Source organism: Thunnus albacares, chromosome 16, assembly GCF_914725855.1.
Source record: "Thunnus albacares chromosome 16, fThuAlb1.1, whole genome shotgun sequence".
Classification (NCBI taxonomy): Eukaryota; Metazoa; Chordata; class Actinopteri; order Scombriformes; family Scombridae; genus Thunnus; species Thunnus albacares.
In genome coordinates, this window is record NC_058121.1 from 23,637,540 (window position 1) to 23,649,570 (window position 12,031).

The 12,031-nt window shown below is 38.8% G+C and overlaps 1 protein-coding gene across 1 annotated transcript; it reads right to left on the minus strand.

The window, feature by feature from the left end:
* Positions 1-226: 226 nt before the first annotated feature.
* LOC122965353 (beta-taxilin-like) lies at positions 227-11,825 on the minus strand. The gene is made up of 11 exons (XM_044329363.1): positions 11,708-11,825; positions 8,875-9,088; positions 8,676-8,748; positions 7,497-7,582; positions 7,073-7,243; positions 6,504-6,698; positions 5,534-5,653; positions 3,669-3,743; positions 2,231-2,323; positions 1,880-1,975; positions 227-1,659 (listed from the first exon to the last, which is right to left on the minus strand). Exons 2-11 carry the CDS (start codon positions 9,079-9,081, stop codon positions 715-717), a joined length of 2,061 nt encoding a protein of 686 aa, XP_044185298.1. The 5' UTR covers positions 9,082-9,088; positions 11,708-11,825; the 3' UTR covers positions 227-714.
* Between the last annotated feature and the right edge of the window lie 206 nt (positions 11,826-12,031).

Genomic DNA, 12,031 nt, shown 5'->3' on the forward strand with positions numbered 1-12,031 from the left:
CATTTCTGAGGACACACACAACAAATACTCCGTGGGAACGCTGTGATGTGGACACAAGTTAAAAGCATGTTTATCAAAGGTTTATTATTATAAGATTTTTATTATTATTTCAATCTGGATCCTGATAAGTAAAGCAGTGTGTGTACATGAAAGAAATATGGATATTCAAGCTACCAAAAATCTTGGATAACTGGGATGCAAAAAAAATCGGAAAGCACACAAGATGTAAAATTGTCAAAAGAAATCACTTTATTGGAGTTGCCAAAGTGCATTGTGGTTTCTGGTTTAAAAGAGACACTGCATTTTCACTGGCATAGAGACCAAACAATGATTTTGTTCTGGCAAAACTTAAACTCTTTATGGCACTTTTGTTAACATTTAATATTTCTGACTAGAAATCTTTCTCAGTGCTTGCTCATCTCAGTTTAGACATCCTTAGAGTTCAGTTAAAACTTTAATCTCTTCTGTCTTGCCAAACTAAATGTTCATTCAGACATTTAAACTGTAAAATACAGCTGGTTTATTTGTGTGTTCTCATCTGGTGATATTGATTCTTGAGAAAATGAATCACTTCAGCTGCACCACTTGAGGCAAAGTAAAGATTTGAACCTTTACAAAAGGTGCACAGGCAAAGTATAAATAACACCACACACACACGCGCACACACGCACGCACACACGCACAAACACACACACCGTCAGCACATCCTAACGTTTAGTTAGCATTCTTGCCGTTCCTCTTCTTCTTTTTCTTTGGCGCCTGCTTCTTGGAGGAGTTGGTGTTGGAGGAGTTGGCGTTGGAGGCAACGGCGGCGGTTTGAGGCGTGTTTTCAGAGACTGGAGCTGGCTCTGACTTGGTTGGTGCTGCTTCTGTTACCTGTGCAGGCTCTTCCGGTTGCTGCTGGACTGTCTCACCTTCTTCTTTGACCGCTGGTTTGACCTCACCAGCCTCCTCCAGGATCTCTACTGCTTCTGGTTTTTTGTCTGTTGGTGGATTGATCTGGATTTTCTCAGGCTCTGGTGTCTCTTCAGAGTGCTGCTGCTGGACCTCCTCATCTGGTTTGACCTCAACTTGTGATTCATCTTTTACTGCCTCTGGTTTTGGGTCTGTTGGTGTCGTTTCAGAAGTCTTCTCTTCAGTTGTTGGAGCATCTGGCTTTTGAGCCTCTTCAGCTTTACCTTCCTGTGGGAGAACTGATTCTGCTGCATCTGATTTGACATCAGCTGCCTGCTGTTTGGCCTTAGATTTGTTGTGGAAGTGGGCAAACGCAGAGGCCACAATGTCTTCTTCAAAGTCTAAATCCTCCTGCTCTTCATCATTGTCGATGGGTGTTGCCAGCAGGGAGTCAGCAAGCTCTTGCAGCTTGGCCTGCTCCGCATTCAGTCGGGCCATGTCCTCTGTCAGGACTGGGTCCTCCTTCTGAGGCTGCTGAGGCTCCGCAGAGGTCAGGACAGATTTGTCAGCACCCACAGTGACGGCGGTTTCATCGTGGTTCATCAAGTCGCTCAAGATCTTTGATGGGAGGTTGGAGTTAGCGTGGCGGACATCCTTGATCTTGTCATAGAGGATTTTCCTCTCGTCCTGCAGTGCACGACACAACAGCTCCAGTTTCTGAATCTTCAGTACGAACATGTCGTACTCCTTATTTTTCTCAGCTCTCTGGAACAGGAACAGGAGGGAGGAGGAAAATGAGAAACGAATGAGTGAGATACGATGAGAATAAAACTAGAAAATTATACTCTAACTGGGTTGGGTAGAGTCAAGTGCCAAGTGCCAAGTAGACACTCCCCCGTCACAGATATTTGGATCAATCAGACTCAAGAAAACTCTCAAAACTCAACAGGAAGTTCAGATTTATGAGGAAACATCATCAACATACCTCCTCCATCATATCATTCAGAGCCTTGTTGCAGTTCTCAAACCTCGTCTTCCACACGTTTGACTCTTTCTCCAGTTTCTTCATCTTCTCTGACATCTGTAAGAGGGAAAGAATTTAAAACTAGAAGACAACTGGACAAGAAAATAATACTATACAGAGAAGAAATTAATTATGAAACACTTCACTTTCATTAAAATCAATAACCCTCTTTCAGTTATTAACTCCATTCACTTTTACACATTTGGCATCTCACATAAAAGAAGATATAAAGACAAACTGGTCCCAGTTAGTGGGTGCCGGAACATCTCATTCACACCCACACGGCTTCACATATCAGTGGTCACCACCTACATTATCCATCTCTGTCTTGAAGCGGGCGAAGATTTCATTGCTCTTGGCCAGCGTCTCCTGAAATTCTTCAAACTTCTGAGAGTAGAGGTGCAACTGTGGACAGACAGAAAAGGCATGAACATTTCAGAAAGGTGCACAATAGGCTGAAATGTCATGAAGGGAAATTACAACCAGCCACCAGCAATGATTGGATGATACAACTGCAAGCTCCAGACCAGCGACTAAGGGACTGCATTGAAGTTATTGGCTAAATGTTTCATTGCAAGACTCTTTTCTGCGATTTAAAAATGTTCTTTGGATCCTAAATTCACCTATACCCTGCAGTGCCCTCCCTTCAGTATTGACAAAATGATCTATTTTTGATAAAGAGCTGCAAAATAAACCGTTATTACACCTCATGAAAACAATCTTTTTGATCAAACTATTTCATCTCCTTTTTATATGATAAAGCTTGCACACAGCTTAGATAAAACAAAATTTGGGGTATGAAAAAACTAAAAGACACTCCCCAGCTTTCTCAAAATATATGACTTCAACAAAAAATAAAATTAAATTGCCTTACCCCTTCTCTGACCCTCCCTCCCCCCTAATAATATGTGCACAGACCCTAAATGAAGCATGTGGTGAGATCAACTCTCAAAGCTCAAGAATGATCTTTAAATGTTAATGTTTTTAAATGTTTTGGACATGGTTATCTAACAGTATCATGGCACTTGGACACATACAAAAGTGAAAACACAAACAATACCAAAAAATTAAAGTACTTTTGTGTATATTTAAGCATTTTTTTGTACGTTTGGATTTGAAGGGCATTTTTCTAATGTCTGTGCTTTAATTTTAACACTTCTCTTGTGTTTTACAATTTGTAGCGTTTGTTCATATGTAGCATATTTCCATTATGTTTGTGCTTTTGCTTTTGTATGTATTTTGTCCTTTAGGCCCACCTGTGTTTTAGTAACAGTGTTAATAAAAGTGTTTAGTGGTTTACTTCCTGTAATATTTACACATACAGTACTGTACATCCCATATCCCTGGTTGTGTGGACAAGGAAACTGTGTATCTATGTTGGGTAATACAATTTACAAACTAATTGAGCAGATAACTGAATACATATAACATGGAAAAATGTAATAAATTAAAAATGAAATGATTCTAAATTTTCTGATGGGATGAGGCTTGTTTTAACGACTTTCTAAAATCCAAAATCCCAGTTACAGCCTTGTTTATCCGTAACTACGGTAATTTAAACCCTACCCTGCAGTTATGTGCTACCTGTCCTTGTGGTCAGCGTGTTAGTCTGGTCAGTGAATATTCACCTGTGCCTGCATCACAGTGTCCTGCTCTTTGAGTGCCTGAGCCTGCAGTTTCCAATCGGCAGCCTGAACCAGTAACTGGTTAGGAGAGAACAAACAGAGACACATTAAAGACGCTTCTTTACCTGCTTCTTTAGGGCCAGCTCCTGCTCCTTCATTTCGGTGAATTTCCTTGTTTTGTCAAGCGTCTCTCTAAGCAACTACGGTGACAGAGATAATGTACAGTCAAACTGGGGGATGTTGATTCATTAAGAATTACTAAAGTGTTCATACAGTAATACAAATGTATAAGGAAACCACTACAACTGAGCATCATATGTGAAATACAGATTCTACAAAAATAATCAAAATTTTGTTTACAAAATTAATATTAATCAAGTTTAATTGATTTCACGATCAATCGTAGTCCATGAATGAACTTGTAATGAAGTTCAACAAATATCAAATGACATGAAACGGCAACAACAGTAGAAAAAGTCGACGTTAATGAAGACTGATATCAGAAATTGAATGCTTGAATAGTGAATATTTGAATATGTGATATAAACAGTAGCCTAGTAGGTTATCAATAAGGAATAAACGAGCAAATTCAATTCAATTTAAAAGTAATTTAAAAATGAATTAAAATAGAATAAGATTAATCATTCATACATACTTTTTTTTTAAAAATGAACCCCTCAAAACTGAGATGGTGCATCTCAAGGGACTTATCCTCTATTTAAATTTTGAAATAAAAAAGACAAAAACGTTTTGACATACATACTGTAAGGTTTTTTAACATTTTTCTTTTTGTTTTTTTAAATATTTTTTTTTCATACATAAGCTTTTTAAAAACATTTTTCTTGCATAGATGCATGTTTTTTTGACATTTTTTTTGCATACATGAAGTGACGCCTACGTGCTGGTTCAGGCAGCCCAACTCGAGCTGCGGCTCCACTCACATGCCGTACTATTCTCACTGTAGCATATATTCAGCGCACCCTTATAATCATTGCGGTGTATTTAAGCCGTCAGTGCTCTGCTCACACTTTGCTGCACGCCTGCTGCTGCTGCTCATATAGCATTTCAAAAGCGAATTCACTGCATATCAGCCTGATCGTGTTGCTTTGAGAGGTTTGAGGAAGGAGCTGTGTTTACGTCCTCTGCTGCTTCTTATAGGTTACTCAGAGCAACGAGACTCTGATCAGCGGTCATTCATCATTTCAGTTGTTAAAGCTCTGTTCAGCCAGTGCTCGCTGCTATCTGCTGCTGTGGGGACCAGCACGGCTCTTCAGTGGAAAACTTGAGTGGTTAAATATTAAGTATTTGTTTGTTGTGGTACTCGGGTTTAACACCTGGACTTTGTAGCTGCGTCGCCGTCTGTTATCAAACCTATAATTCTCTCTCTCTTCTCTTCATTATCAGTCAATGTCAACAATCAAGAAGCAGCTTGTTTAGCTGCACTTTCGTTGGTAAAATGCGGAAAAGTCGCATATAAAGAAGTCAGTCACAAGTTGACGTCGGCTCGGGCTGAAGGTAGAAAAAAAACACTGGAGTGTTCAGAGCAGTGTGAAGTCGGTGCTTTCTGATCACAAGGATTAATTCTACATACGTTTACCTTATTATTTGACACTTTGACACTTATTTGACTGTACTGAAAATAAGGAAAAGCATAATAAGTCCCCTTTAACATATTTTTCCATGTATACTTTTTTTTTACATACATACATTTCTTTAACATTTTTTTTACATACCATACGTTTAAAAAAATTGTTGTTGTTTTTTACATACGGTACATAACTTTGTTTAACATCTATTTTACATACATAATTTAAAAAAATTTTTTTTTACATCTTTTTGTTTGTTTTTACAGTTCTTATATGTGAATGGTGATAAAAATTACCAAAACTAATTATTGTTCAGTAAATACTTTATATTTTGGGAGAACTCATTGTACCATTTTATCAATCTGTCTTCTGTGTATCGAGTATTTCACTTTGTTCATACTCACGTATTCTTTCTCTCTCTTGTGTTTCTCCTCGGCGTTGGCCAGCAGAGCGTTGGCCTGCTGCAGTTTGGCTTCGCTCAGTTGGCACTGCAGGTCACGATGTTTGTTGATCTTTTCCAAATTCTGCAGAGAGAAAAGAAATTTGTCTTCAACAGACAGAATCTGAAGTAATGTTAAACACATCTGACAGAGTTCAGCAGGGCTGAAATTAACAATTATTATTATTACTGATTAACCTGCCGTTTTATCATTTAAATGATTCATTATTTGGTCAATAAAATTTGATCCTCAAACTAATTGATAATTAATTCTCTGTTGATTCAGCTCTGCAGTAAAGTTTCAAAGTGTGTTGAAACTATATAAAGTATAAACCTAAATGTGGAGAAATGCACTCGACTCTTCTACTTCTATGAAATATACAGGAACTGATACATATAAATAATAAAATATTATTAAATATATATATATATATATACATTACTTACATATTAAATATTATTTAATGCATGTGTATTAAATCATACTTTCTGCATAAGTCTTGCTGTGCAGACTATGTAGAGTATATACATAAATATATATATATAAAATAAAATAATTATTTTCATCATCAATTAATCTGACAATTATTTTTTAAATCAATTGTTTGTCTATAAAAAGTTTAAAAAAATGTCCGTCACAATTTCCTAAAACTCAACATCACATCTTCATGTGTCTTGTCACGGAAAACAAAGAGAAAATCAACAAATAATTACAAACAAGAAGAGTCCTGAAACTAATTAAATGATTAATCAGTTATCAAAATAGTTGCCCATTATTTTTCTTTCAATCAGCTAATCAATTATTCAACTAATTATTGCAGCTCTAGCATTTACTTTGATCAATATTTTGTTAATATGTCGTTAAAAGTTGTTCTTATTAGAAGCGCATTACAATCTACAAAGTTTTAACGCATTTGACCTTTGACCTTACTCACCTGCTCCCTCGTCTCGCACTGTTTCATGAGACTCTCCAGTTTTTCGGTCAGGATGATGTTTTCACGGCACAGTTTGGTGTTTCGAGAGCTGTGTTGCTCAATCTGAGCCTGGATGTCGACCAGCGTCTTCTGGAAGTGGCCGGTGATCTCGTTCCTCTTCCTCTCATCGTCCCTGCTGCTCTGAAGACTCTCCTCCTGGGGGAAGTAGGTAGGGAACAATGGACGGAGAGCATTATGTTAAAAGAAAAAAGGGGTTTCATTGTGACTTTATTATCTCTTCATTTCAGAGTGTCAGATTGGCCTGCAGGACGTTTGCTTCCTGCACAAAAGGAAACTGTTCCTCTGAGAAAACGTTACAATAGGTCATAATGTCAGTCGGCCAAAAACGGAGAACTGGTGCTGTTTTAAAGGTTTCTAGGACAGATTTCCTCATCCAGAGGATGAGGAGGAGGGGTGGATGGAGGTATTAACCAAACGGTGGACGTTTTAACAGGAGACTGCTGTTCATTTCCTGTTTCCACCCATGAGACAGGACAGTTTTTAGCCCCGTGCAGACCTCTACCACGTACCCTCAACACGCTGTAGTATCCCTGCAGCTCTCTGCACAGAGTCTCCAGGTCCCTGCGAGCTACGATGCCGCTGCGACACTCAGCCTGCAGCTGCTGCTGCTGCTCCAGCAAGACGGACAACTTCTGCTGCTGAACACACAGCTTCTTCTCATCACAGCGCCGCAGGACCGCCTGCACACACACACACACACACACACAGGGAAAAAGAAACACTTATTTATGCTGTGTTTTGGCTGTAATTATTAATGACAGCAACAGCATAATTAGTTTGTTTTTTGGTGCTTTTACATCTAAAATAAAGTTGCAGGATTTATTTGTAGGCAGTGTGTGTTTTCTTTCTAATTTTAAAGGTCAAACAATCAAAGAAATGTTGCAAATGTCTCAGCTGTTAAAAGCCTCTGCATCTGTTTAAAAATATTCTCACCATTTCAGCATATTTTCTGACAAGATCTTCCAGTTTCTTCTCTGGGGAGGAGAGTTCGCTCAGACTCTGCATGATGACAGAAACCTCTGTGGATGAGAGAGAGAAACAGGAGATGTAGAGCCTGAACTCTATTTTCTTATGGACTGCCTGAGATATAAACTTTAATATAAATTTTCAAGTTTCGCCCCTAAACTTCTGGGCTTCCTTCTCCCTCCAAATTCTCCTTGGTGGAACTGATGTTGCAGAACATGCAAGAGAATATTGAGGTGCTGCTTGATTGAGATATTTAGTTTTTTAAATGTTTAACAGACACAGATTTTCCATTTTTCTTCCTTTTGATGTCGACACTCCTTTTTATTTTATTGCTGATGGATTTTTGGTGGGTGGGCTGATATGAGAGCCAGAGATCAGATGGAAGTTCATGAGAAACGAGCTGCTGCAGAGGACGATGAAGATGCCAACTCTCATCATCACTACAAGCTTCTTGTTCTCTACATCTAAAAATGAGCTGCTAACAAAGAACAGCTTGTTCTTGACAGAGTGGGAAGCGTTTTTGCCAGAAGAACCGAGCTATTGAGAACAGATCCTGTTTTGTTGATGCCAAGTTGGAGTTCAGAGGTTCCTTTAAAAACCCAAAAACCAAATCTAATTAGTTATCTTCAGGTTTGGCTAGCAGCCCTGGAGTCCCCTTGACTCATCTCACAAATCCTTCAACTACTTTAGAGCTGTGAGGATTAATCGTTTTTTTCAAGTTTGAATCATTTTTCAAGCAAAAATGCCAAATATTTTCTGGTTCCAACACATTACTGTGGTCTCTAATTGAAAAAAAAAACAACCCCCAGATTAATTTATAATGAAAATGAGCATTATACTACTTGTTTCATTCCACATATTGTGTATTATTTTCCATATTTATTCATGTATTTATTATTTTTTTTAGTTTTCACACTTGTTTACTTATGAATGTCATATTTCATCATCCATATCTCATTGCAACACACACAAAAAACAATTAATATAAAAGTATTCTGTGTTTTTATCCATTTACCTTAAAATCATAACACTGTTTTCAATCCATGTTTTTAATTCAGAAATAAAGCTTCACTGAATTAAACTCAATGGACTTACTGTTTTTTTCTGTGTACATAAATAATCCATGCTAGCATCTTCCGGCCTCACCTTTCTCCATGGTAACGGTGATGTCATCTTTTGCCTCCTCCTTCATCTTTTCCATCTCTGCCTCCACCGCGCTCTGTTACATTCAAAACAATATAAAACTCAGTTTACATGCCCTCATACGTCTCTGTGTGTCATCGGGATTCATTGAGATGAATGTTCAGGTTGCGTAAAGTTTATGTGTAACTCAGGTAGACGTCACTTTTCCCACCTGTTTGTCCAGGAGGCTGGCTGCAGAGCCGTGGGTGTTGATGATGTTCTCCAGGCGTCTGCTGAACTCCTCCATCGGGTCGAAGGAGTCGGAGGCTGCAGGCGGAGCCGTCGTCTCAACTTCAGCGCTGTCGGAGTCTGGGGAGGAAGACACCACGTCCGGCTTGGGGGCCACTACTTTCGCTGATGTCTCCATCATCAGAGGTCTGAGAATAAAGGACAGAAAGAATCATATTTCAGTCTCGGGGCATCACTTTCATCTCTTTAAATTTTTTTTGTTGATAGGGTCTAAAGAACTTTATGTAGAAACAATAAAACTAAAAGTGTTTTATACAGTATATAATCTCCAGCAGAGAAAAGAAACAAGATAATGATTTGACACTTATTGTACAGTTTTGAGTGTTTTTTTGTTTTTCTAATGACTGATTAAAGCCACATGTTGTTTTAAGAATTTCTAACCAGGTAATTGAACTTTTTTTGGTGGAAAACTTCATCAGACACAAATCATTATTCCAAGTAGAGTATTTTTATATGTTTTAAAGAATGTCTGAAGAGGATCTTTAATAAACAAGCTAACCAAACCTAACCTTAACCAACATTACCATAAAAAAGTTATGAGCTGATATTGTACTGCAAGATTTTAAAGATGAAATATACTTAAGGAACTTTTTTCTTGGGCTCAACGTTGCTGCATCACAAAACATTTACTGTATCTCCCAAACATACTTACACACATACATAAAAAGAACAATGAAATCGATTAAACCACAACAGCTTATAAAACCAGTATTGCCCGTTCAACATGCAACAGACAACTAAAGTATTGCACAGTGTAGATCTGTCAAACTGTATCTGTAGCTCTGTGACCATGTAACTAAAACAGTATTTAACTACTGCTGTTTTAAATAATGGATGATGGGACTAATTCGTTTTTAAAACACTTCAGTCTGTATTTTGATACCTTAAACCGTCGGCCAACGCTCACATTCAGAATAAAGACTGTGAGAGAGTTCACTGATTATTTTCTCTGCCTCTCTAAGCACAGACATCTCACATAAAATATAACTTGAAGAGAATGTTTTCCGTCCCTCCCTATAACCTTCACAGCCCTCTGCACAAGACAAGTAAGCTCGGATACTGTGTCAACATGTGAACATTTCAACAAGTCCTCTAAATTAAACAAGCAGATATTTTGAATTTAGAGAAACATGTGGTGTGGGTTAAAGTTACTGCTTCCTTAAAGTTAGGCCACCTTTGTCGTCATGGCTACAATAATAACCACAAAGTTATATTTAGGTGATGATCATTATTACTGCTCTTAAAAAACAGTCCCGCCTCGCAGTTGGAAACAGGAAACAAACAGCGGTCTCCTCTGGCAGAGTCCACTGTTTGTTTAATGCCTCCGTCCAACCCTCCTCCTCTGAATCTGTCCACATGTATATACATCATCTGAACTGCACCGCTGCTCCGGCTCATAATTACCATACTACTATTACTACACCACTAGATGGCATCTGTCACTCAAACTCAACTATACCTCGTTAGTGGGCGACGGACTTTACCACCTGTTGTGTGGTTTTTCCTGGGAGGACGGTCTCAAATGTTTTACTCGTGCATTCACTATCAACATGTTTGCAATTCTTGGCAGAAACATTTTTTTTCCTTCATTACGTTCACTTCAAAGCATGTTGCAGTGTAGTAGCATGTAAAAGCATTTTATAGGAGACATGGCGGCTTGTAGAAGGTATTCAGTGTCTGTTTATCCTCACAGCTCTGTCACAACATGCCGGCTGCCAACGTTTTTGTATCTGTCGAGTTAAAATTAGCTGTGTGAGCCAGCCAACCCCCACTCACACACACTCACACACACTCACACACACACACACACACACTCAACTTTGCGCAGCTATCCTTGTTAGGACATTGCATTGACTTCCATTCATTGTGGACAGCCTAATCTAAACCCTAACCTTAACCATAATCAATTCATGCCTAACCCATAATCTTAACCAGGACCTCAGAAATGACGTTTTGCCTCATTAGGACTGGGCTCTGGTCCCCATGAAGACTACTGGTCCCAACAAGGTTGGTGTTTATACTGGAAAAAGTCCTAATGAGGTAACAAAAACGCATGCGCACACACACACACTCCAGACGACACCTGTTGTAGTCTCATCTATTCTGAGAGTGTCCAAATATGGTAGAACTGCTTGATACAGCCACACACACACACACACACACACACACACACACACACACACACACACACATATATTGAACACACACGTACAATAAGCAAAATGTTACATGTGTGTTACAATATCCATCTACCTGCTTCATGTCATACACACCGCCGCTGTAATAAATCCCCCAAAAGACAAAATTAGGCTCCACCCACTGTGTCATGCAGCCAATCAACAGTCGTTTCCTCAGAAAACGTGAAACGCTGAGGTGAGGACAGATTATTTTTATTGACGTGGGTGAAGATTTACAGACTGGCCATGACGAAGCAATTTATTGCGCAATGGCCACCATGATGGAAACTCTCCATGTGCTTTTACTCTGTTAGTACATTAAGTTAATATTATACAGTAAACCAAATAAGTACAGCACAAGATAAGTATTTCTCTGCTAATTTAGTGTCCGACAAAAGAAAAAAAAAGTTACTTCTTCCTAAAAAGTCCACTGGGGGAAAGTTGAGAGAGCATAAAAGCAATAAAAAACACTACATTTTGGCTACAACACAACATGAAGGCAAACACATACAGACACTTTACTGACACAACTGATTATTTAGCGGCGTACAGAATGAAAAAGAGTCTTACCGGATCAGTGGAGTGAAAGAGAAGAGATGAAGAACAGACAGAGAAAGGCAGAGGAAGGAAGGAGAGAGAGGAGGAGGAGGAGGGTCCTGCTGACAGCTGACCCCCAAAATAACCTGAGAGGCTCAACTCACACTCTGAGCTCAGGGACACATGAGTGTGTGTGTGTGTGTGTGTGTGTGTGTGTGTGTGTGTGTGTGTGTGTGTGTGTGTGTGTGTGTGTGTGTGCTTAGGCAAGAGTGTGGGACTGTGGATACAGGGAGGACAGACTTTTCTGCCTGATATTTGATTAATTTAAATGATTTAAAAGACAGAGATTTTAAAGTA

Coding starts and splice junctions, on each gene's coding strand:
- LOC122965353 (XM_044329363.1), bottom strand. CDS start 9,081: ATGATGGAGACATCAGCGAAAGTAGTGGCCCCCAAGCCGGACGTGGTG. Junction 1,976..2,230: donor TCAAGACAGAGATGGATAAT/GTAGGTGGTGAC, acceptor TCCCTCTTACAG/ATGTCAGAGAAGATGAAGAA. Junction 1,660..1,879: donor TGAATGATATGATGGAGGAG/GTATGTTGATGA, acceptor TTCCTGTTCCAG/AGAGCTGAGAAAAATAAGGA.